The 26,695-nt window shown below is 44.2% G+C and overlaps 2 protein-coding genes across 3 annotated transcripts; both read left to right on the plus strand.

Annotated features, from left to right (window-relative positions):
- Nucleotides 1–323: 323 nt before the first annotated feature.
- Nucleotides 324–4,480, plus strand: LOC137866074 (aquaporin-4-like). Of its 2 annotated transcripts, none has more exons than XM_068701733.1 (5): nt 324–451; nt 1,012–1,429; nt 1,519–1,683; nt 2,438–2,518; nt 3,377–4,480. In XM_068701733.1, the coding sequence occupies exons 1-5, from the start codon at nt 360–362 to the stop codon at nt 3,626–3,628; spliced, it is 1,008 nt and encodes a 335-aa protein (XP_068557834.1). In that variant the 5' UTR covers nt 324–359; the 3' UTR covers nt 3,629–4,480. The 2 variants fall into 2 exon arrangements, with proteins under 2 accessions (XP_068557834.1, XP_068557835.1); XM_068701734.1 differs by lacking the exon at nt 324–451 and adding an exon at nt 458–603.
- An 11,919-nt stretch (nt 4,481–16,399) lies between these two features.
- LOC137866094 (BTB/POZ domain-containing protein KCTD1-like) lies at nt 16,400–24,425 on the plus strand. The gene is given in 6 exon segments (XM_068701763.1): nt 16,400–16,747; nt 16,750–17,082; nt 17,857–18,035; nt 19,138–19,282; nt 20,695–21,000; nt 23,216–24,425. Coding segments are annotated over 6 exon segments (1,275 nt in total). The 5' UTR covers nt 16,400–16,597; the 3' UTR covers nt 23,378–24,425.
- The last annotated feature ends 2,270 nt before the right edge of the window (nt 24,426–26,695 follow it).

The following is a 26,695-nucleotide window of genomic DNA, read 5'->3' on the forward strand; positions in this document are numbered from 1 at the left end:
TCCACCATTTACTTTTAACAGATGGTATGTTGCATCTTCTATGATATTACAAAAATATTTCTATTATAAAAAAGGTAATTGTCATTCTAAAATGACTTTAGGGGGGCCGTTGTTGTTTTTTTAAATTGTCAATATGTTTTTAATTTGACAAAATTATCATTTAACGTGTATTTCTGCAGTGTTTTTTTTAAAGCTCTGATAGGACTAAGGTGCTGAGGCTGAGTCTGAGTCACGGCGCGGTCTCTGTGCAACAGTGCAACTGTTTGCAGAGCAAGCAAATCTCACGACTCCTCCCCCTGTGCAGGCTGTTTAATTCCCGTGAGGTGATGCCCTGGCTAGTAACTTAATAAAGCTGCTGGATGCAATCCCAGGGCACAATGTGTGGATCATGTTCGTCTGACAGACCTGCTCTCTGCTCTGCTTCTGCTCTCACACCGTCTGCTGCTTTCCCGTAAGTACCACTGGGTCACACAGCCATTTCAACTTTTAGATGTGATCAAGGGAGCGATGCCTCTGCTGGTTGAATAACTCGCCAGGACTTATGAATGAAAACACATCACACACAACGGGGACAGAGAGAGGGAGTACACGTTATTGCATTTGGTAAGTTTGAGCTTTTTGACCGAGGGGAAGACATGACTGAAGTTATCAATGTTGCCTTGGATGTTTGCTGACACTTAATTTTAACTTTCAACATTTTTCTGAATGTACAGTAACAGATTCTAATGATTGATCTCAATGACATTAATAGTCAAAGTTCAATGGGTGACAGCAATTAAACGTTGTATGCTTTGACAGTAAGTGAGATAATTTGCCCCTGTACACAATGTTTAAAGAATGCTCTGTATGGCATTTTGTGATGGAAAGTCACTGGCTTAAATACCAAGTGGAGTTATAAATGTTGTGCCCGAAGGCAGCCGTGCTGATAGGGTTCAGTACATTTCCATCCACATGCACACACCAGGAATACATAAGTAGGCTAATCATTTTGCTCATTATTCTTTTTGCCAGGAGGTTCCTTTCGCGGTGTAACTGTCAGAGCATAATGGTGGCATTTAAAGGGGTCTGGACCAAGGGCTTCTGGAGAGCTGTGTCTGGAGAATACCTGGCCACTCTCATCTTTGTCCTTCTCGGTCTGGGCTCCACCATCAACTGGGCTGCGGGGGAGGAGAAGCCTCCCCCAGCTGACCTCGTCCTTATCTCCCTGTGCTTCGGGCTGAGCATTGCCACCATGGTGCAGTGTTTCGGCCACATCAGTGGTGGACACATTAACCCTGCGGTCACTGTGGCCATGGTTGTAACTAGAAAGCTGAGCCTGGCAAAGGCAGTGTTCTATGTGGTGGCTCAGTGCCTGGGAGCTATTACAGGAGCCGGGATCCTCTACCTCGTCACACCTGCTGCTGTCAGAGGGTCCTTCGGTGTGACCACGGTAAGAATGTGACAATACTCAGTTTTCCCTGTGTGTATGATAAGCCTTCTTAATGTTAGAGTTAATTAGGAAATTCTTCTGTTTCCAAGGTGAACTCCAACATCTCAGTGGGACACGGCCTTCTTGTGGAGCTCCTTATCACCTTCGAACTGGTCTTCACCATCTTCGCCACCTGTGATCCCAAACGCACAGACCTAGGAGGCTCTGCTAGCCTCTCAATCGGCTTTGCTGTAGCTATTGGTCACTTATTTGCAGTAAGTACCTTCCAGTGAGTTAGATTAGAGATAGATATGAAATGACAGTTAGGGTAAGAAGGCTGAGCGAATATTTACAGCAGCGATTCTCAAATAATTGTCAGGCTTGTCTCCAGCAAGATGGTGGCCTACTGGATCATATAGAAACAATGAAATATTTACAGCATACTTATATTCAAACAACAAACCTAACTATAATGCTTCAACCACAACAACCTTCTGCAACCCTATCTGCCTATCAGCTGGCCCCGCTCCCAATCACGAAACACTGATTCAAAGATCTATCTCAACATCTAAATAAATTCCACACGCCACATTACAGAATCGCAGAACAAGACGAGCTCCAAGTGCCAGCCCCTTCAGCATGCACTGAGAGCTGGAGCGCTGATGCATCTTGAGAAAGTACCAGGTGCATCAAAGCGTCTTCTGCGTGTGATATTGCACGCTTCGCACTGAATCACACCCACATGCACATCTTTATTGGAGGCTGCCATCGCATAGCAACCAATCTCCCGGGGCTCCCTGAACCCTGCAGAGCAAATGAATGCACAGGGAAATAGATGTTATCTCTCACACTGCTCCACGGATTTCTCCTTGGTTCTGTTTAGCAAATGCATACATCACGACTTGCATTAGATCTATTTTTCAGTCATGTTCTGTAAGTCAAAATAAGACAGCATTATACCTGAAGACATATATCTGATGATGATGCAATGTAATGACTGAAAAAAAATCGCTGTTATGTGTCCTCTAGATCCCTTACACAGGAGCCAGCATGAACCCTGCTCGATCCTTTGCGCCTGCTCTGGTCACACTTAACTTCGAGAACCACTGGGTAAGAGATACTTTAAGTAATAGGATGATCTTGCTTCTCAGAGTTTGCATGGCTAAAATTGTACTCAGCTAGTGGCTGGGCCACTTTGACTGGCCATATCTGTATGACTAAGTATTTAGTACTGTGGCACTGGTTCAAATGTTATGCCACGGTAGCATGTTAAATGCCCTGAAATCATTTGCAGTAGCTAATGGTGATGTCCTGAAGAGGGCGAGTGTATGCCGTGTTGAAACCCGGTAAGGTCACATTTCCAGCACCATTGCCAGAAAAGTAAAAACAGCTGTCACCTAAAAATACAATCAAAGAATGGTCTTTCACCTTTATGAGGGAATGCACAGAGAAAATCGGGGGATGGGGTTCTAAATCTTATGACCCTTGAATATATGACGTTTTTTTCGTCCAACAACAAAAAAAGAGGCAAGAATCACACTTTTACAGCATTTTACCCTCCAGCTAGATAATGAGATGTCCCTGAAAAAGGTGTAAAATAGCATTAGCGCTGAATTTTTCTATCCTGGCAATTATTTCTGCTGAGCTATTTGCAGACAGCATGGTGTCAATGTAGTGTGTGTTTGTATGTGTATTGGGTGATATGCTTGGGTATAACACTGTCAGTAACTGTCACTGCGGCTGGTATCATATTCACAAGTGCGGTCTCTTGGAGGCAGACGCTGGATGCCTCGGACACTGATCTACCTGCCTCTGATTAAGCTTGACCCTTTTTAGAGATCTGTAGCTGAACCCAGCGGGACAGTTTGACAGTTTTGGGTAGCAATGCCAGTGCTGCGTGTGGTCGACAGTGATAAAACATCTCCCATGAGTCACCAGAAGACTAACTAGCTTTGCTGTTTATGGTAGGTGTACTGGGTGGGACCCATTCTGGGGGCCATCCTTGCTGCTGGCCTGTATGAGTACCTGTACTGCCCCGACCCTGAGATGAAGAAGAGGCTGAAGCAGGTCTTTCAGAAGGAAACATCAGGTAAATACAGGGAGGTGGAGACGGAGGACATTGCCATCAAGCCGGGATCCATCCACTGCATTGATCTGGAGAAAGCCGAGAAAAAAGATCCTTTCAAGGACTCGACGGAGGAAGTGTTGTCTTCAGTATGACTATCACGTGCACTGGAAATAGAGACCAATCTGTAGAGCAGAATGACAATCAAACTTTGGAGTTTCCATCTTGAGCTTGTCTCCCCCTCCAAAGCAGAATATGATTTCTGTCCACGAGGCCTCACAGCAAAGCAGAATTACTCTCATTGCCATTAAGCTAATATGATGTTACGGCTCAATCCCATAACCTGTTCAATACTCCTCCCGGGGCCCTCCCTTAACGATTTTGTAGCAGTGTTGGCGTGTGAGGCGCACGCTGCAGAGCGACTGCACATTGTGTTGGGGAAGTATGTGTGGGGTCAAGAAATGATGTGGGGGCATCATGCTGAATTGAAGAAATGAAGAAGAAAAAGCAGGCTTGTTATTTTTGGATTAGTGTCACATGTGGTCCGTGTACTGTATGTGTAATGACAGGAGAGAATTTCCTTGTAGTCATTAAGCACATTAAGGTCCCAAGCAATGTGAGTTCAGCTCTGACAAGCATTATCACCAGTGCTGTGTTACAGCGCTCTCTGTTTTCAGTGCATTAGTCAAGGAAGAAAAGTTTATGGACACGGAGACATTGCGTTTAAAAAGTCTCTCCACTTTTTGTTGTTTGTTGATTTATGCCTGTTAGCACAAAACAACAAAACATTTTCTAATTAGCAAAAATTGTTTTTATTTTATACATCTAGATTGAGATCCTGTAACACATTTTGTATTTCTTTGTATGATTTGCTGTATTTTCAAGTTTTTTTAACTTATTGGTAAAATATTTAGCTCTGTCTTTGATTTAGCATTTAGCTCAGTTCTTGTGTTATGCTCGCAAGCACTAACTTGTTATAATAATAAAGTTTTTCTAAGTCATTGTCAGTGATTTCTTTTTGGCTTATTGATATGTTTTGACACATGAAATCAGGGTAGGTGCATCATAAAATCAGGAATTATTAAGTAGTGACCGTACTTATGAGGGCTTTCTCTTGTCCTCTCTTGCTTGTGGTAGTAAGAGCCGGGCGCTGGGGGAGAGGGGAGGTTCAGATCAATGATGGATTGGCTCATCTACCTTCAGATTATGTCTCCCCATGGCCAGATAAATGTCCAGGATGTGCGTTCCTTGTGAGTTAAGTCTCTGAGAATAGCTTTGTGTAATCTCATTCCATCAGCAGAGAGCACAGGAAATGATACCACTTTGTGGTTTGAAATAGAAGTGATCTGTTATATCTGCACTTTATTTCCTTTTCTAAAAGAACAGGTGCAATTCAATCCTTTTTTTCTCCTGTAATGTGGAGGAAATGATCAGCTCCACTGATCCCGCTTCATCAACGGAAGTTGTCTACATGGTGCAGCTATATTGCGTTTGCAAGGCTAGAATGGCATTATAAATCAGGTTCTAAATCAAAATTGTTTTTACAGATACACGAACTAACCCCCCCCCCCCTTGATTCACTTCTCAACCCATGTAAGTGCAGTCTATATGTGTGTCAACAGCACCACCCACTGGCCACAATGGGAATCATCTGCTGTGTGCAATAATGCTCCCATCTGTATTTCTCCAGGGGAGGGCACCCACGAGCCTTGGATGTGCAGGTTGCATTGCAAAACATGGGTAGACACAAGTCAGTTTATTCATAAAATTTCTGAGCCACATTTCATTTGAAATTGGTCCAGGCCATTAATTCAGAACCAGACAGGAGGATTAAATGTTGCACAGCCCTATAACAGGAACCCAGTAATTGAATGGGAGCCTGAGCTCATACAAAAATACTTTATTTATTTATTTATTTATTTATTTTTTAATATGGCTATTCCTCTGATTTTTTTTTTTACAATTTTGTATTTTCACCCCAGCTGAATCTCATTACTTTTCTGTATAAAAAGTTGTCACAGTTTTAACTCTTGAAAACTAGTGGTGTGAAATGTAAATGAATGCTGCTCTTCAAGGCCCACTGGATTCACTGGTTTTCTCAGCAGCACTATCCTCTACCTGCAGGTAGGCTGCCTGCATCCCCGAAGGCTTCACTGGCTCAAGGCCAGCGCCCTTTTCACATCCCCTTAATCATTCTTTACAGCCCAAATAAATGAGTAGATAAATGTCATGTTTCATGCATCGACTATTTCCTCTTGGGACACTCGATGGGGGGAATGGGCCAGCTCGGTTGGGATTTATTGGCCTTTGCTCATCTGAAGATTAAACAGCGGAAGGCAGGCGAGGAGAGCGCTCTGCTGTCGGATTGGAAATTTGGTTTCGTTATGAATTTCCCATTGGTGATGGAGAGTAAAAGTATTCATATGTGCGTACAGAGCAAGATATTGTTGAAATATGTGTGAAGCATTGACATTCATTCTGTCAAAAGTGCCAGTCAAATCCCCCAAAAAACGTCATTAGAAAAAAAAATGTCCTCCTTGTGTGTTGACCAAAGTTCCAAAGGCTTGCTGCAGACGCCTCACTTCGAAAAAGGCAAATAAAAAGTGACAGCAAGTGATGGAGCAACACTTTTCCCGCTGTCTGTTTGTTAACATGGTGGCTTATCAGCGAGATGTTGAGCAGAAAACCGATAACGCATGGATGGCCTTCACAGTGGCTGCCTCCCATAATTCATTAATTTACATTCACAGTCGTCGCCATTACCAACAATGCCTATATGACGGGAATGTTGTCACAACCAGGGCTTCATTTGCACATCATACAGATGCAGGAAAAGTATATCTCAAAGTGCATCTCATGCTTATCTAAGCGAGCACAGGCAGATTCCTTGCGAGTTGAAAATTCAGATGTTCAATTCCCAGCACACAACAGAAGGGGCAAAAAGATAAAACACACACCTTAAAGATCATTAGCAATTAATATTTGGGGATTCGTGAAGAAAAACAGCGTTAAACACTTGTTTAATAATTCATACTATAAACAAGAAAGTCTCCCACTTCCTTAATAATTTAGACGTAAGCTAATGTTGATTTATTCAGGAAGGTCTCTGCCACCAGCACCGCCTGGAGTGCCCAAATTTGAATTAAAGTAGGACAGTAGCAGGCGAGTCTGTAATAACATTTGTATAATTTTATTATTGCTCTGGGCTCAGTTCATTTCCTCCTCCAGTAGCTGCGTGAAATTGTTTGATTCTGGAAACTGCCTTGAGTCTGCGGCTCTGGGGTTGGAGGGTGGTACAGGAACAGGAAGGCATGCGACACTCTCTCTCTCTGTCTGATGCTGTCAGACATGTAACACACACACACACACACACACACACACACACACACACACACATGCTGAGAAAGAGAGAGAGAGAGAGAGATAAATAACTTTGTTATTCTGGGTTTTGTAATACTGTTACATTGGCTCACTTAATAACTCAAGCTGTCTTGAGAATATGATTGATATTCTCACTCACCTTGTCACTTCTAATGAATATTTCACTGTGTTTGTGCCAGATAGCTAAGAAGCAGAATAACTCATTCATTACATTATCAAATCATATAAATATGAGGATTTGTGTTTACGGCTTTTTTTTACCAGCAGGCAGATTGCCGTTTCTTGTTGATATTAGTCAAAGAAAGTCACTCCCACTGTTCCTGTGCATAGAGTTTGTTTGTCGAGAAGCGGATTGGATGAAAATTTCAGCTTTTTCTTAAATTTTTCCGACCAAGAAATATTTTGTTCAGCCCACAAGGAAGTATTCAACTTCATCATCATTTGGAGGCTTGCTGAGCTATCCAGTCTTATCTTGATTTTGTAGTTTATGGTGTTCCTCTACTGTACTGTGATTTTGTTTACCAATGATAGGACTATCATTTTCCAAAATGCTAATTTGCAAAACTCTGATTACTCCAACACAAACAATCAAGTTTGGGAGGTATTAGCGAATGTAACGCACACCTGAGACCCCGGTGGCTTTGACACAGGAAGGGCGGGTGGAGAGGTTCTGATTGGTTTCCTTGGGGCTCTGCTTCCCACCCGCACACATTCCCTCACTCCCCCCCCCCTTCAATTCCTTTATGCAGAGAAGCCCAAACTGCAGTTTGATGAAACACATTTGTTTGACTTAACTCTTGCCTCGCCATCACGGGCTAAATCTCGGAGGCCTGTCGGTGTAATGTGGCCCAACAGCAATTGGGTTAATGAGAGGATATATGTACAAGTGCGGGACTTGACCGGAGGAGCTGTTTTCCATTTGGGTTTGGTCTGCTCGTGTTATTAGGGAAACCTTTATTATTGTTGCCCTCTAGTGGGAACCATATAATAGGATTACATTTTATTAGAGCCTCCCAGCATTACCCAAGCAGCCCCCTCCTCTTGTCTCTCTTCCCCTCATGGTAGTGTCACTGACTCCTCTGCCCGCTGTGGGTGGGGTGGCTGGATTTTGGGGCTACGTGGACGAACGGGGCCTGCGAGTGGTGCCATTCAACAGGGGATCCTCATCTCTTCTTAGTTGCAAAAAAAAAAGTGACTTGCAACTTGACTTGAAAAAATCCTGACTTCTAAAATCGAGATTTGTGATCACTTTTGCCAGATATGAATCTGAAACTATTTCATGGGCAGAATATACTCTGACGTGTGTGTGTGTGTGTGTGTGTGTGTGTGTGTGCGTGTGCGTGTGTGTGCCATGCTTGCTTTGTACTCTGTAATAACCCTTATTGCAACAGTGAGTCAGAGACATGTACATGCACAGCTCCACAGAGTTTGCATTCAAGAAGTGTCTGGGGGTAGAGCATAAACAGAGACACAGCTATCGTGCACGCTGTGTACTGCCTGCTAGTACTGTTCTGAAAAAAGGAGCTCCTCTGACATATAATTACCATTGTTAATGTTTAGCCTGCCAAGGCCATACTTGATGCTATGACTCGGACTACATTGTAGCAACGGAGTCGTTCTCCAGAACTGAATGTCTTCGTGCCAAAAACAATATTTGGTGTACAAGCTGTGAAAGCCTGCAGGGCAGACGTCGGGCTCTTTTCCGCCCCACTCCCTTACACAGCCGGAGGCCATTAGAGGGGTGTGGCGAGTACAGCAGCAGGTATGAACATGGTCTGAGGCGATGCCAACATCTCTCCCAGTCCACGCCGACTGGTTTGTGAGGACCAGGAGAGGCGATGTCAATCAGTTGGTGCACTTAGATATTATCTGACACTAATGAGGGTCATGAAGAGCAAACCAGGATCTTTGCCCATATCAGAATACAAAGTTAGAAGTCTAGAATGTCTAGTCTAGTCTAGTCTTTCTTTCAGCCTTTAAAGTGCCCCATATTGTAAAAAGTGAGATTTTCATAAAGCAGGTCTAAGTGCTATATAAATACTGTGAAAGTATTGAAAAAGCTCAAACCATGGAGAAATACACAAAGACTGTATTCAGAAACTGTGCCTTTGAAAGGGCCCTCAGGATTTGTTAACGGTTGTAATATTACAATTATACAATATATAGAACATTTCACAGTTTTAAATGTAAACATTCTAAAATGTGTAACAGTTTAATTATGGCAAAGAGCCCTTAAAAGAAGGAAGAGTCATTACGTCCATGGTGCTTAGCTGGTAGCATTCTATGTGAATCTGATCACAATAGAGATTCTGTGTTATCAATAACTAACCATCTATCAATATGTATAGGTTGCTTGATACCCGGCTGCAGTGTATGCCAATGACATCAGCTGACAGGAAGCCAACATGGAGCCAGGTTGTTGCCTAGCAACGCAATTCCATTGAAAATTAGCTAAAACTTTGTCAGACAGAGCGTGAATACAGGTTTATTCAGACAGATGGCATGAGAAAAATAAACAACAAAAGCATGTAAATGTGTTCTAGTAAAAAAAACACAAGCATGAACCTGGAAATGAGCTTGATATGTCTCCTATAAATTGTGTAAGCTCTGAAGTGAAATTATGTAACTTTCTGCTCAACTGTAGCCTCTTTTGCAACACGTATGGGACCATGCTGAATGCTGAAATGCTGTCTGACAGTAGCACAAGTAAAGAAGGGTCGAAGAGTCAGCAAATGCACTTAGTGATGTCCGTTATATTTAATGTCTGCTAACACCATAAGCGGCTGGTCATACCAGACCAAGTGAGGCTGTAGCTGAAAACAATCTAGTGAATTGAGGGAGGGTGTGTCTTATTGTAGTTGGACTTTTCATTTGTAAGAGGAAGACTGTGTTCCATAGTCTTCCTAAATTGTTTAAGCTTTGGCAGAAAAGAAATTGCAGCGAGCAGAATAAGTTTTCCAGGACCCCTCTCTCCTCTCTCCTGTGAATGCATTGATATCCCTATGATATCATCATGGCAAGGCCCTTTCTGTTTGGAGCAAACTCACATCTGCAACCAATCTGGATAATTTGTCCACCAGAATACGGTGCAGCCAGCTAACGCTCGCCTGCTGTTCCTGCTGTGGCAGTGAGGTCTAGATCCCAGCAAAGTACTCTACCCTTCCACAGCGGCGTTAGGACCAATGGCTCTGTTTGGGTTTTTTTGGTATCAAACACCACATGTATCCAAAGATCTCCACTGGTTAGCCTCAACAACATCTGATGCATATTTTGAATACTGAAGTGAGAGGATGCCATTATGAATGGGCTCCGTTTGTGTGCAAAATGGATAACGCATGGGTTTTTAAGGCCCGGGGGGTGGAGGGTTCTCCGTTCACTAGTTTGTCAGACTAATGGCATAACAATGTTTGTGTGCGTACGTGTTTGTGTGTGTGTGTGTGTGCGTGTGTGTGTGTGTGTGTGTGTGTGTGTGTGTGTGTGGGTGGGATGATAGTTGGGGCTTGGTGTATCATGCGCCTGCCAATAACCTCTGGGGCAAATAACTTCATTGTAACGCTTTAATCCTGTGTTTGTTTTCCCGTGGGACGTGATGGTCAAAAAGTGGAAAGTTTAATGGCCCTTGGATTGGACAGGGAAGGGATAGCTGGCCTTTCCCCCCAAAAAAGTGTTTCTGTTTATCATCTACAAAAGATGCTGGAAGAGGGGAAAACTCTTTTGATGAGGAGGACTGGAAAACACTTTTGTTTGCATGCTGTCCTCCATCAGTCACCGCCTGACGTGGCGTTCTGGACTTGAGAGCAAACTTGGACGGGCATGAGAAATCCACTGCCTGTTTGTAAATATTTGTTTCAAATGGAGGTTGCCTCTGCACTTTTGTTCTGTTTTTTCCTCTGCTTCTTTAAAAGTTGGGCACCGTTACAATAACATGGCAAAGATTGATTTGCTCTCATAGCTGCTGTTAGAAGAAAAGAAAAAAAGAAGTTGACCTTCTGAACAGTAGGGGGCGCAAGCGCGGGTCATTTCAGCCTTGCTCCAGTGAGTGTGGGGAGAACTGTTGAGGTTGTAAAGGAATAACTGTCAATTGTGGCGCAAAAAAAATAGCACTCTTGACTTAAGACGGAATACTCACGTATGCTCACATGAAGGAATGCCACCAAAAGGAACGACTTTAAACGTGCACTCCCTTTTACTGACTGCGCCCCCCCCCCCCCCCAAGTAAATCTAAAAGCCTCAGAAGTGCCTCAATCTTCCCGAAATCATGCATGGTTGAACATTTGAAATGAGCTCGCACATCACCCCCAGGCACTGATTCAGACTTGATTGGGGCAAGGCGAGCTGCGAGTGCTTATTTATACGGCCACGTCACGTTGGAGGTTGTCCAAAGGGAGAAAATAGGCTGAAAAAAAGATTGCAAAAAGGAGTGAGAATTTCATTAACTGCATTCCGCTAAATTAATAAGTTGATTCCGGACTCATCAACAAGTTGTCTGATGCACGTGCAGCGTGGATGGCGTGTGTTGAAGAAGCACACCAGATAGATTAGATGTTAGAGAGGTAAGGTGGGGGGGGAAAAAAAAAAAATCAAAGGACTCCACCAACAATCTATATAATTATCATCATCTGCTGCTTTTCCTCTCTGGCAAAGAAACACTCCATCCATTTGTAGCAATCGCCCGGGGGAACGTTACATCAAAACTAATCATAACGATTAAAATCAGCTTCTCTGCGAGAGGGAGGCAATAGGCAAGTTGGAGGCAGGAGGAGTGAGGGTGTTGTAAATGCAGAAAAAAAAAAAGATTTCTTTATTTGATTTTATAAAAAAAATAACATAAACTCAACAAAGACTGAGGTACCGCTGCTGTGATCCCTTCTTTTGAGGGGAGTTTTTTATTTTTTTATTCTGCAGATTGGTTTAGACTGGGGCAGAGACATGAGCTAATTGTATCCTGATCTTTGCCTTGAGGGGTTTCGGAGCCCCGGAGCAAGTATTCTCAGTATTTTGTTCTGTCTACCTTAGCCAAGCTATTGCATTGCTCACTGGTGTAGGAAGAGAAGCAGCTCGTGGGCCAAATCGGAGGGGAAAAGGTGCACAAAAAGCTACTTTATGCTGCTCTATGTATCAGGTAAGCGGAGATTTATTTGGTTTGCTATTATTTCCGAGGCTGTGTGGACTGGGACGTTGAGGCGCAGCAGCTTTTACGCATGTGCCAAGCGATTCGAGCGGTACAGTTCTTTAAAAAAAATATTTAACCACTTCCTGGCTATTGTTCCTCAGTAACTGTACAAATGTATGCGCGTGGCTAGCGATATAAAACGAGGATTTGGTACATCTGGTATTGAGACAAAAAGAGCGGCTTAGACTGCGATCCTGTCGAGCAAAACGCTACTTGTCCGCCGTGTGAATTCGCTCCTGGCGCGTTTCAGCTCCGAAACACATCGCTGTCTCCCGTGTCGCTGTTGCTGTACAACTTGCTCATAACTTACTCAAACCTGCGTTTTGTCGTTTTAATGGAGTGATTTTTTTTCTTTCTTTAAAGTCAGTTTTGTCGCGAGACAGTTCCATTTCCTGGCTGTCCCAGATCTTTTAATGAAAGACGCCATTGTGGAGTAATTTCGCCGCGGGCGTTTTTTTTTCTCGTATTCTGTTAAGACAGGATGTACCTTTTACACACGTCGATGCAGAATATGTGGATCGTGCTTTAATACACACCGTGGCTGTGTTGAGATGTTAATATTTATGTAAACGGAGACATAAATAGGGGAGAAATGTGTCCTCCCCTCTCATCTCGTGTCTCTGACCGCGCCGTGCGTAATCAACTCCAAGGTCCGACTGCGAATCGGCAAATATAGTTTACTAAGTAATAATCTGGACCTATTTCGCCTATGTTAGCATGTGTTGTCTAAATAAACACCTACGGAGGTGCATAAAGTTTATATTGTGAAATTATATCTTACACCCCGAACAAAAAATAGCTTGCATTCGGTGGCTGTGCTGCAGGGAGGAGGAGACTCTGAAGGACGTTAAAAATCAAAACCCTCTAAGTTTAGGTCACCTGCAATAGAAGTCAATACTTGGTTTCACCAGTTTCAGAGGGCGCACGAATACAAAATAAATAAAAAAGATTGAGATGTTGGGTTGTCAGGACTGATCACTTGGTGGCGCTGTAATAATAAAACCACCTTTTTTTTTACATGGACGTAGAGCATCTGTGCATCTGTTTCCCAGTGGAGCCACACTTAACAAACAAGACTGATCTGGTAGAGTACACATATTTACAAAGCAAGTCGGTTAGTCCACATTACAGTTCCAAGTTAGTGGCGCTTTACTCGCTAAATCGGAACCCCATTGGAGAGAAATACTGTTGTATTATTTGGGTATTATGCTCTGCCACTCCTGTGCCCTGGGACAGTTCTGTCTGTGAACACGCACCACTGTCTCCAATGGCCCGCAGCAACCGAGCACTGATCACACTTCCTTATCTGTGACGTCACGCTGATGCACTACTACAGTAACTCCACAAAGAGTTGTGTTGAAGTGGCCCTGCTCATAATGAAACTCGGGGGGGGGGGGGATTGTGTGTTTCTGGAGCGCTGCTACAATGTGTAATGCAACTGGCTTGGATGTAAAATCTGGAACTTGCCTTTCAGTCATTGTAAACGGAGTAGCTGGAGTTCTACGATATCGTTGGTTCTGTGGAACTCAGATCGGATGACCGTGAGCCAGACGATTATTTCCCACCTTTTGGAGAAAGAATTCTCTCAGCTCAGGAGCAGGTCAGCGAGGTCCCTTTCCCTCTGCTAACTTTTTTTATTGTGCTGGGCAGAAGGCGACCTCGGCACCCTTTTCACTGAACGCCAAAGTAGCTGCACACGCTGAACACATTCGGCATTTCGTCACCACAAACTCGCAGAGCGACCTCTGCTGCTGCGATTTTAAGAAATACGGTCAGCCTGCAGTTGTGACGTGTGAGATTAACCTGATGCCAACCGCAGAAATGGTTGCATATCTCTGTACCTATCAAAATACTGCACTTGTGTAAATGTCTGACATTTTGTTTTAAAATGTAAAACACTAAACTCCTGCAGATGTGGTATTGCTCGGGAGCTTATATTATAATGCCCACTGGACATTTATAAAATCCAAAGTGATACTGACCAGACAACCCGCCCACAATAATCACCCGGAGCATTCAGCTACGACAACCTCACTACCTGTGTTTTTTGTTTTTACCTTTACAGCCAGCAGTGACTGAAGTGAACCCACAGTCTGCAGTTTGTCTGTGTGTGGACATTTGAAACAAATGGCCACGGGCAACAAAGCAGAAACAACCCATCCAGATTATGTAAATACCAGTCTGCCTGCCTCGAACTGAATGTTAATGCTCTGATCTGAAATGCTAATTCTGTCTTGTGCGATATGTCAGATCACTCAAGAGCTGCATTGTGGGATGGAAAATTGAGAGCCGGTTTGCTGCTGATGTTGATCCCAACATGGCCCTTTTGATTACTGCAACAGCAGCGAGTCACTTTGCGGGTAATACAGCTTCAGATGCAAACAGAGATGTAGTGTCGGTTCCCAGAGATGTAAAGAAGATGTTTAACGTGATGAATTTGCATAGAAGGCTTGAAAGACTGTGATGGAAAAAAACAACTGGAGCAGCGTAAATACTCCATGGCTTTGATGCACTGTGCCTGTTTTAGATTTGTTTGTGTGGTGCAACGAAACGACACAAGTCGGGTAAAACGGGCAAATTCCCATAAACGGTTTTGACTCGTGACACAAAGGTCTGGAAACTTTGGGAACGCGTCTACAAAAACGGCCCTCGCATGGGAGACTTTTTTTGTAGCACCGTGCCAGATTCAAAATGGTAACAGGTGGGAAAAGTGCTGGCATGGAGGGGGCGCGGTCTTGATTCAGCCGCCCGTCGCGTGATGGACTGTGAGGATGCGGCGACCTTTGAACTGTCCCCGTGCATCTCTACTACTTCCAACAACTCGGAATGATTTTGTGATACAAGAGCTCACCCCCCCACATACCACCCCTTCCTCTACAACTCCCACCCACCCAACCACCCGTTCTCTTTCACTCTCTCTTCTCTCTCCCCCTGCAATTTTCCATAATGCCTTACAGATTTTACACTCAATCCACCTTTGCGATGACAAGGCTTTGAGGAAATCCAATTCCAACCAAGCTGTTTTCAGAACTTACTCTCCACAGGCACACACTCGCACGCACTCACTCACACACACACACACACACACACACACACACACACACACACACACACACACACCACCATCTCCACAAATTAGTCAGGGAACAAATTACCTGCATTCTGAGTGTGATCCCACGCACTTTGCCGGCTGCCTTACACAGGTCCCCTTTTGAAGAGCAGCCATGTGATTTCTCTCTCTTTTGCCCCGCAGGCCCCCTTTGCCTTCTGCGAGGGATTCTGGAGTTGAATTTTAAAAACTATGTATGGCTGCTGCCTGCGCTTATCAGCGCGTGCACAAGCGGCATGCAAATCAGACCGGGATCACACACCGCATTGGAGGCCTGCACTCAAAGGCAAGCTTAATTGCTAATTGGGTATCTAGGTGTGAAACTCCCACTGCCAATGAGAAGCAGGAATGTGGATGTTTTAAGGCCAGTGGTTGAACTAATTAATTTGAATGTGAATGTTATTAAAATTTGTGGATTCCCTGTATTTTCTATGGGGGGGGAAAAAAACACAGCCCTGGAGAGTGCTGTGGCAGTACTTTTTAAAACAGCAATTGGATGTTGTGGTCTGGTTTTACACGCTAGGATGTCATTAGCGGGTGGTGTTTTTTGCAACGCTGATGTGGTCAGTGGAGGTGGTGTTTACACACCGCAGTCACCATACAGTAACTCTGATATTTGTCAGGCGTAAAAGCCGATGAGAAACTTATCAAGATGTTAGAGATGCAGGTACGGACTCGGATCAGACTGGATCAGGTATCGGTGACGATGGGCCGATCTGGTATCGGATACCATTATTATGATAAATAACAATTCAGGAAATTTATTTATGTATTTATGCATTACATTTCATTTCGCAAAGTTAAGAAAGACAAATTTAAGTCTAGCTTGATGTTGCTTTAGACTGAGGCATATAGCTTATTGATTAAACACTCTTATTGGATTGGTACTCGGTACCGGCTGATACCCAAAGCCCAGGTATCAGGAGTAAAGTGTTTTCCTTGAGGGACAGACTGCTGTCTCTGGTAGTTGACGTCTCCTCATACACACAGCAACCACTTACGTTATTATTCATATCCTTCATAAATGATGAAAAGAGTGCTCATGCATCCGGGCAACTGGAAATGATCTCACTGGCTGCCTTTGTGTGATTGGGAAGATTGTGATCAAGTCAGGTGCTTGAGAGTGATGTGTGTTTGTGGGTGGAGGGTGTCACGGGGGGGGGGGGGGGGGGCACTTGAGTGGGTTGGTCACCGCTTGGGTGTGTTTTTTTTTTTTGGTGTTGTTCTTTTCACTGAACTTTGGACTTTGTTGGGTCTGTTGTGTTAAAAGGAGGGTTGCAAAACTGCAGCCGAGCAACGGGCAGCAACACCAGGAGCACGGTGGAATAAACGCATGATGTAAAAAGGGCAAAGGCCAGCTGTGACGTGCGCGTGGACCCGACTCGTATAAAAAGACGATCCCCCCTTGTGTGTGTGTGTGTGTGTGTGTGTGTGTTGGGAAGGATTTGTTTTATTCTGAAAATGCGACACTCGTACCTGCCGCTGAAACAGCGACAGCCCAGAAGAGCCGCAGGCGCTCCGATGCTAATGTTGTCGGGGGCTTTGACTTCTCCCAGCCATTGCGAGGAAGCAGCTCCGCGCGACAGCCACGGCGCCGCTCTCTCCCCCCCGGTGCTCGCCGTCCCGCTCCTCACGCCTCTCCGCGCTCGGCAGGTGCGTTGGAAACAGTCGACCGCGTCCCGACCCGCGACCCAAACGCTCGCGCCGCGATGGACGAGACGGACGTCATGGACCTAACGCACCAGAAGGCGAGGAAGCGACCGCGTCCGATCGGTTCCGCGGACGAGTCCGTGCACGCTTCCCTCAAACGGCTGCCGATCCGGGCGGCGGAGTGCAGGGAACCTTCGCTGATGTACGCGGTAAGAGGAGAGCCGATTCCCGCAGCGTCTCTCAAGCAAAACGACCACTCGCTGACTTCCTCTCCGAACACAGTGATGCCGGCGCAGGTAAACGCGAGAAAAAGTCCGATTTTGTGTGGGAGGGGGAAGAAAAAAAAAGTAGAAATCACGGTCGCTTTTTTTTGCTGGAGGATGCGAAGTGACAGACACTGGTTTTATTGGCTCCGGTGTGCGAATAGATTGTCTTCCTGCCGTCCTTTTAAATGTAGAGTGCGCACTATTGTCACGTTATTTGAATAGCACGCACGCACAGACCCCCCCGTTTCCTGCTTTCGTTTTCATAGAATGTCGGTAATATCCAACTCTTTGATAATCCTCAGAGACTGAGGTGTCACAGACTAGCAGGCTCCTTTCTCCCGTCTTCACTCCGAAACTTTTTTAGCAGAAGTAATTCTCTTCTCAGAGCTGCACAGACGTTGTCTCACTAATGGTGTTTGTAGGTTAACAGGCGCCAGTTTCCCCAAATCCTATTACAGTGTTCAAATCATCGTCGTTATTGCTCACTTCCACCGAGATTGATGCTCCGAATTAATTTGGTTTTGGAGATTATGGCCCACAGGAGCGGGTGCTCGTGGATTTTTGGCAACATCCAGGTCAAGGTCAGGCTGCTCCAACTTGCAGAGATGAAAATCTTCCCTTGTACTCCTGACTGAGGAGTGTGTTGTGTTACAGAAATATAAAAAAATGTTGTTTATGTTCTTTTTCCCCACAAATGTTTTATTCCCTAAATATTAATTATCAGGCCCCCTGTGTCGTGTGTGTTTTGAATTTCACACATCTTACCTGTGTTGACATTTTTGTCCCCTGTGTGGTGTTTTACAGGATCATCGCTCCAGCATGTCCAGGCCCATGATCACTCGATCACCGGTGTCTCCCTTGAGCAACCAGGGCATCCCAACAGCTGCACAGCTCACCAAGTCCAATGCCCCTGTGCACATTGATGTGGGCGGACACATGTACACCAGCAGTCTGGCCACCTTGACGAAATTCCCAGAATCTCGGTGAGTCTGCTCTGCCATGCATCTGTGTTTTTAAGTGTGGAGTTTTTTTTATTGGGGGGGGGGGGGGCTGGTAGTGAATGCTTGTGTCTGGTGCTCAGCTTGAAACAGGGAAGGAGATTGCAGAGCGATTCAGCGTCTTCTTTCTGAGCCAGATTTCTCAGCGTCAGAATGTCATCCTGTTTAATGTTTAATGTCATCCTGTGACATTAAACAGTCAAATGTCACATCTCGTCAAATCACAGCAATGTCTCATGGGTGCACTTGGCGGAGAGACTGAGTATAAACGAAATGTTTACTCCTTCTATCTAGCAAATCCGCAGCGGCGGTTGCTTTTGGGTTTAGCGGGTCGTATCGCAGAATCACGGTTTCCTTGCGTCAGTGGAGCCCACAGTTATTTTGGGGCCGGTAAACAATTTGTAGGAGTGCAGAATGCAGTGCACAGACAAAAGCGACTTGGTTATTCTGACAGATGTCACAGCAGCAGTAAAGGGCCAAAGGGCATAGGGGCCATCTGGAGGCTGGGAGGCCGCACTGTCGCTCCGAGCCCGAGCCCGAGGGTGACTGGCACCCTACCTCAGGCAACCAGCTACCAGCTGGCCCTGACCTTTTCAGACCACCTCTGCTTTTCATCTTTTCCTTCTTTTCTCTCTTTCTTTCCTTCCTTTCTTCACTCTTTCCTTCTGTCTTTCTTTCTGTCCTTCCTTCCTTCCTTCACTCTTTCCTTCTGTCTGTCTTTCTTTCTTTCCTTCCTTCCTTCACTCTCTCCATCTCTCTTTCTTTCTTTCTTCATGGTTGATGCGTGTCTCGAGCGCGGTAACGTGTTCATGTCTGTGCGAAGGTGTGAAAAACATTTCAGAGCTTGAGAAAATGAGTGAGTCACATCCCTTTGCACATGCTCTTGCTTCACATTATCATTTTTTTTCTCTCTCCCTTGACTCCCGCTATGCAAGCATCAAACAACATAAGCTCAAGAGCAGTGTATCGATAATGCACAATACTAGTTATATTAAGACATGTAAGATTGTTAATGTTGACATGTTGTCCCCTGCTCTCTCCCTCCCTCTCTGCCTCCCCCACCACCCCACCCCTTCTCCATGGGTAGAATTGGTCGTCTCTTTGATGGCACAGAGCCTATAGTCCTGGACAGCCTGAAGCAGCACTACTTCATTGACAGGGATGGACACATGTTCCGCTACATCCTCAACTTCCTCAGGACGTCCAAGCTCCTCATCCCAGACGACTTCAAAGTGAGTGGGTGTCCATCCTAGAAACTGTAAAGTCCCATCAGCCAGTCAGCAGTCTCCCACAACTTAGCACACACAATGAATGCTAAGGCCGTGGAATGCCTTTGGTCGCTGGGCACTCCCTGACTTGCCGGAAAACGGTTCCCATGCTGGAGACAAAAGCGTGAGGGGCAAACCAAGCTCAGTCGTAATGCATTTGCTCGTCACGAGATGCAGTTCTGGTCCCCTCCAGCTCTTAGCGGCCAAAGATTCTTTTGAGATATGGAAGGAAAACAATAAGCTTGCATCAAGGCAAATAAATAAACGTCCCGGTGCCCATGTGGTAGATTTCATCAGCGTTCTGTGTTCTTTAGCCAAGTATCCATCCAGGGTTAGTCTCACTGTATGTGACACATTAGCATTCCTTCTTTTTCCCCCCTCTCTTTTATTACTCTTATGTGTCATTTAGTCAGTAATTACTTAACTTGCCCTGGGAGAAAACAAATAACCACATTATCTGATGGACTGTCCACAGTGTGACTCAATCACTGCAAAGTATGTCAGCTAAAATAAGCAAAGACAAAAGACAGACTCAAGTTCAACCTAAGGTTACGTTCGTATTGAGCAGATTTTGAGAGGGGCCTGAGAAAACTTGAGCGTGGTGAGATTCAGGCCCTGCAGTCCTGCGGGTAAAGGATCTGCTCCTTTACCCCACGCAACCCTGTGTTACATGTCGCACTGCATCTCCTCTACTCTGGATCTTTTGTAATTTCTGCTGAATGGTGTCTTCGCCTGGGTTTATTGCTCGTTCATGTAGAACAGTGGTTTTCAAACTACTGTGCGGTTTCCTTTTTGGTTTGGGTGCACATTAGAAAGAAAATCGCAACCGTAAACTGATTAAATTATTCTGTATTTTTTTCTATTATTATCTTTTTGCTCTCTAGTACAGCAGAAAAAGCATTTAGGCTGCCAGCCTCATCCTATTCAGTTTAGTCTGCTTTAAAATACAGGGGAAGTATCTTTGTAAAGTATATATATATAAAATAGATTTTTGGGGGATTGCTGGAGGCTTCATGTAAAAAAATAAAGAAATAAAAAGGAGAGATTATGAGCTATTGAGATATTAAGCATCTGTAAATGAGAAAAATTCAAACTGCAATTCCTTTTTCACACATTATATTAATGATTCTGACACAACTCAAAGTATGTAGAAAAGGTTTTTGCTAATAACAACCCTCCCAGTGTCGACCCGTATGACCCAGCATGAGTCACATACTGTTCTCACTGTTATTTTGTGGTAAATATCTGTCAGTTTCTCAAACCTGCTGGCCATCAGAGAGCCTGCTCTTTAAAAACAATTGGAAATGGACACAAACAGAACTACATAATATCCATGATATGCTAAGATGTCAACGGCTTTGCCCCGTCTCCCACAGGACTACAGCTTGCTTTACGAGGAGGCGCGATACTTCCAGCTGCAGCCCATGCTGGCTGAGCTGGAGAGCTGGCGCCAGGACCAGGAGCTGAGCCGGGTGTCGCGCCCCTGCGAGTGCCTGGTGGTGCGCGTGGCGCCCGACCTGGGCGAGAGGATCACGCTCAGCGGCGACAAGGCCCTGATTGAAGACGTGTTTCCAGAGATCGGCGACGTCATGTGCAACTCTGTCAACGCCGGCTGGAACCATGACTCCACGCACGTCATCCGCTTCCCACTCAATGGGTACTGCCACCTCAATTCCGTCCAGGTAATGGGGACAGTGGGCTGCTGTGGGTGTATCGCCAATTATACCGAGCCTTCCTCAATAAGTATAAACACTAACAGTTGATAAAGTATGCTTTTCTATATTTCTCCACTCACTTATGTGCCCGAGGCTTTGACCGAGGTGATGATCTGTTCACCCGACTTTTTCTCATCTGCAGTTATGCTGTAGACTTTTCGAATTTGACTGATGTCTGATTGCAAAATGTTATCTTTTTTAATCTAATCGAGTAACAAGAACAGCCTTGCGGAGGAAAAAAAAGAGCTCTTTGATGAGTTCATCAAAGGATCAATTTAGCGAGTCATCATTACACAAGTCTACCACTATCTTTACTTTTCTGTGATCTGATCGGAATAATGATTTGGACTTCGGCTCCGGAGCCGGTGGATGGTCAGCTTTAATATCGCGCAACCCTTTGCGGCGCTCATGATTCGGCCCTCATCTCACCCAGTCGCCCTCTCATGTGAAAAACAAATCAGCTTAATCCATGAGTCATTTCAATTGTTTTAAACGTTGCCTTTAAAGTGGGCAGTAAAGGGGTTGAAGGTGGATTTCAACCCATTAAGTGAACGGCTGACGCCTTGAATCATGGTGGAGAGTCACGTGAATGCTCAAACTGAGGTGGCAAACAGAAAGAGGAAGTGGGCAATTCAGGATGCAGCGAAACACTTGGGCAGACGTTTTAGTGAGATTTCTTACCAAATATAAGATCTGCAGATCCACAAGACTCATGCTGATGTACTTTAATACTGGCAGTTCTTTGGGGATTTGGAGGCTAGTGCTTCTCCACCAAAATAAAGCAAAGTTAGAGAAATAGTCTCGCCATATGAGGTCATTTTTGCGAATGAAAAACACCATTTATGCTTTTCTTTATTAAGCCTTTTTAGGTGTTGGGGAAGTTGGGATTTCTAGGGGAGCAAAACTATGACTTGAAGTTTGTAATTATCCAACAATATCATGCTATATGCTGTTATTGAAGGATTTAATATGATCCTTTCATCGGCATAATGAGTTCTAAGTGAAACCATCCTTCTAAGGCTCAAACTGACTTCAACAAGAAAACTTTCACACCAAGTAAAACGTGTTAAACTCATCTGTTATAATCAGTATGTATTTGGCAATATCGTATTCCCTGGTTATATATTGATATTCCACTAATTCATTGATGGTGAAATACTCAGATACGCATCAATAAACAATGGAAGAGGGGCATATTTGAAAAGATTTCACAATGATTTTGGATTGTGTCTCCATCTGAGGAAGTCAAATCTCCATCTCCCTCGGAAAAAAGACACACACACACACACACACACACACACACACACACACACACACACACACACACACACACACACACACACACACACACACACAAACAAACCCGTCTCTGAAGTGTGTGAGTCGTGGAGAGCAAGCAAGAGAGTGAGCATGCTCCCTGGCAGGTTGTCCCCAGGCAGGGCCCATAATCCTGTTTGGTTATTAAAGCACGCCGGCGGTGGATGCTGTATCTGCGGCTAATGGAGGCAGGGCGGGGGTTTTGAGAGAAGGAAGGGGGGGCAGAGAGAGCTGCCAGCAGTAGGGGGACCTTTGTAGTTTTGGCGGAGGCTTGGGCCTGGGGGCTGGGGGAGAAATGGGGAGAGGTTTTTTTTTGCTGAGCGGCCCACACTGAGCCAAGTGGCAGAGAGAAAGCCTCACAGCTCCCTGGGGCCTCTTCATTGGAATGTGATCCTACAGCCCCCCCGGACACGTCTGTAGATGTCTGCAAGGCCGCGAGATCAGGAACAGCTACGCGCGCGCACAGTCAAAACACACACACACGTACAGCAGAAAACAATGAAAAACGAGGCACAAGGCAAAGCGAGAGGCTCTTGGTTTTTGTGAAAGTCTCGTGGATGTCTCATCCAAGTTGCCGTCAACAGGTCGTATGTTGAAGCTCACTTCCAGAGCCATTTTCTGTGCTCGACTTAGCTCTAACTCTGCAGCATGTGACTAAAAGAGTTTTTCGGAGTTTTGCAGTAAACAAAAGGTTAGAGGTGACATTAATGTCTGAGCGTCCTCCATGGATGTTTTATCGGGCATCTTGACCAGGTTGGCAGTGACTACAAGCGCTGCCTGTCACCAGAGTGCTAATATAAGATGCTGACGATGCTTGTATTTCGACTGACATCTCCCTCCTTCTACGCCGTTCCACCTCTTCCAGGTTCTAGAGCGCCTCCAACAACGCGGCTTCGAGATCGCCGGCTCCTGCGGCGGAGGCGTGGACTCGTCCCAATTCAGCGAGTACGTCCTGAGGAGGGAGCTGAGGAGGACGAGTCAGCGAGGCTCTAATTCGAACAGGATAAAGCAGGAGCAGCTGGACTAGAAACCTCCCGAGCAGCAGGAGGTGCTAGACTTTTTCCTGTGGCGGCCAAGTGCCCGATGCTGCAGAGCTCTGTGGACTCTGTTTTTTTTTCTTTGTTTCCTTGTCGATGTTTTTGTTTTCTTAAACTTGAGAACCACCCAGAGAATTAAAAATGAGGTGCAACAGGAGATTTTTTTTGCCATAAGAAGATACAAGACATTTGATAAGTTTGAGATTGCAAGGATATTTGTGAATGTCGAGCCCCCATAAACCAATTTAAAAAAGGATTTATATACGCTGGATCCCCAAACAAAGTTTGTTTTAAAACTTGGAGCCTACATTAGGTTGAATATGATTTCTATTATACCCATATAAATTTAAAAAAGGCTTTTATTGCTTGTGTAGTATCTTGCATAGCTTGTCACCAGTGACTTGATTTTGATGTCTCACTGGCAAATTGGCTAAGTCTGTTTTTATCCCTCGCTGTAAAAAGGTCACTAATGTGTTGCTTACAGTACAGAATGTCTCAGTTGTCATAAACAGTTAGTTTCAACAAAGCATCTTTTTTCACAATTAACATGATGTTGAATATTGTGATACCAATGAAGTGGTTTTTTTTTTTAAACTTTAATGGAAGTTATTTTATAGGATAATGCCATGAAATTGTTAAAATTAGTATCCTCCACATGAAACACCCCGGACCATTCTGTATGCAGTAAAGAAAATACTTTAATAAATTATAAGTTCACACCATTTGCCTCATTGGGGAATATAATTGAATTGGATCATAATATTCATAATAGAGTCATGACCTGTAAATTTCATCATTGTATATGTGTTTGTGTTTTTTACATTGAATCTTTTTAAAGCAAATTTGTTGCCTCCGACGTGACTGAACAGATTATTGTACCACCCACTCCAAGATCACTTTTACTTGTAGCACATATTGATATGAAGTTGGATATAAAGTATTTCTAACATGACTGACCCACCTACGCTCCCTAGATTTGAGTAAAGAGGAATGTAGCAAAAAAAAGAAAAAAAAGTGAAATAAATCTCAACAAAAGTTGTCATGGTGTCTGTTCGCTGTTTGTGCATCGCTTTAGGGACTGCTATCACACGTCTGCATAGTTACATAGTAATTCCTCAAATCTAAATTTACTGCATATATCCTAACTCCTGAATACGTTCAGTGTCAAACAGGAAGCCAAATCTTTTACATTATGTAGTGTTTTAGCTCTCTAAAGCTAACTTTACTGAGGCAATATTGTACCTTGGAGGATTTATGCTGGTGCATCAGTGACTGCATGGGGCATTCTTTACTTAGTTATATTGAATGGAGCCGACTTCTCCACGCAAGTCCTGTCAGTTGTGCTTCCACATATCCCTGCAGGGCCAAAATCCAAAGTGAAATCCCACACGGAGCCCTGTCGTCTTGTCTTCATCCCTTTTGGCAGAATCTCCACTTTCTTTGGCTATCTGCGGTTTATGCTATATGTCTCCCTTTCAGGCCTCTTTGCCCTAGATTCCCTTTTGACTGACTGTTATTCTCATAGGCCAGAGGTGCAACTGTGAGTGGTACACAGCGATGCTTTGCTCTCAATCATGAAATCAAAGTATTCACGGAGCAGGCATCAAACACATCAACACTCAGCTAAAAGTATTCTAGTTTGCAGAGTTAAAATAAGTTCAGCTCAGCATTGAAGTATTAGAGGCGATATATCACTGATGGATTATTTTTAACAAATTGGAATATGATAATTCCAATATTCAACCCAATAATGAGCCATCTTATTCAGATTTTCCACAAATTCTCAGTATTGATGTTTTTAATTGAGCAAAATACTGTCAAAGCATGTCATTTTCATTAAATTGCGAATCATTTTTTAAGAATAGTTTTCTTTCCAGGAGTTGAATGAGAAGATGGATATCACTCTCATTTCTATACAATACATATAAAGTTACAGCCTGCAGCTGCTTAGCTTAGCTTAGCACAAAAACTGTAAAACCACAGTTTGTCATGTTTGCACCTCGGTTTTTGTACATGGATACAAAAATAAAAACAAAAATAGATATAACCTGTTGAATATGTGAGCTTTAAGTGTTGGTGAGAGCCAGGCTAGCTGTTTGCCCCCGTTTCCAGTCTTTGTGCTAAGCTAAGCTAACCGACTGCAAATTCATTGTTCAGACATGAAAGTGATATCAATCCTCTCATCTCATTAACTCTCCTAAAAAAGTCTTCCTAAAATATATATCGGTAAAGGTTTTTGTAGAATGGAAATAATTGACATACATCTGGTTTGCAAGTTTGTTAAGCTACATGAACCCAAATGGATAGATAGATAGATAGATAGATAGATAGATAGATAGATAGATAGATACTAACTTTATTGATCCCGCGAGGGGAAATTATTTTGTTACAAGCAGCAATAGGTTACAGATTTTGTTACAAGCAGCAATGGAGGAGGTTCATAAAGAAATAGTTGTTGTTTTCCTAAAATAAAACATGGTGTGAGAGAGAGAATGAACATGTGTTTAGCTTAGAACTCAGCTGTACATTTTTGTGCACCCTATGTGATTTCTAAAGTTTGTTACCTGTGGGGCAGCCTGAGCATAATGAGAACCTTTTTAGCCCTATCTCTTCTCACTTCCTGGATTCAGACTAACTTGAAAAGGAATTAGAGATATCCTCCTCTCCGGACACAGCCTGTTGGAGAAAAGATGAATGGTATTAAGAGGCTGACTTCCAGTCCTTTAGAGGACAGGGGGTTTTGAGGAGAATAAAGTAATTTGAGATCCTCCTCTCTTCTGTGGTGTGTCTGTGATCATGTCTCTCTCACTCGCTTTCTCTCTAGTGATTATTTCCAGTCATCAAAAGGCAGAGTAGGGCCTGGAGAAAGTGGCCGTGGCCGTCTTTTCCCTCGCTCCCCAGGCTCCGCTTGCTCACCACTGCTGAAGGTCAGTGGATGGACTCATTCACCTCGTCTTCAAATCATCAGCCCTCACTGATGCTCACTTCTACAGTGCCGTGCAAGCAGTGGCTACTGCTCCTAATGAATGTCCTAACTAAATACACTTATTAGCTGATGTACGTTGTACTCTGGATTTAGTCTTCTCCTATCTGCAGTCCTCCCTCTCTTGTTCTGTGTTGATCTGTAGGTAATATTCTGTGCTGTAGGTGCCTCCTACCTTTATTGAAAAAGCCCCTCGGCCATTTTATGCCAGCGAGATAATTATAAATGTAACCCGTGGCAAAAAAGCAAAACACAACTCCCACATCTCTCCCTTGCCATTTCTCTCTCTCTCTCTCTCTCTCTCTCTCTCTCTCTCTCTCTCTCT

This window comes from Cebidichthys violaceus, unplaced genomic scaffold (genome assembly GCF_023349555.1).
Source record: "Cebidichthys violaceus isolate CVI_PGR_0920_01 unplaced genomic scaffold, fCebVio1.0.p SCAF_8, whole genome shotgun sequence".
NCBI classification, from domain to species: domain Eukaryota; kingdom Metazoa; phylum Chordata; class Actinopteri; order Perciformes; family Stichaeidae; genus Cebidichthys; species Cebidichthys violaceus.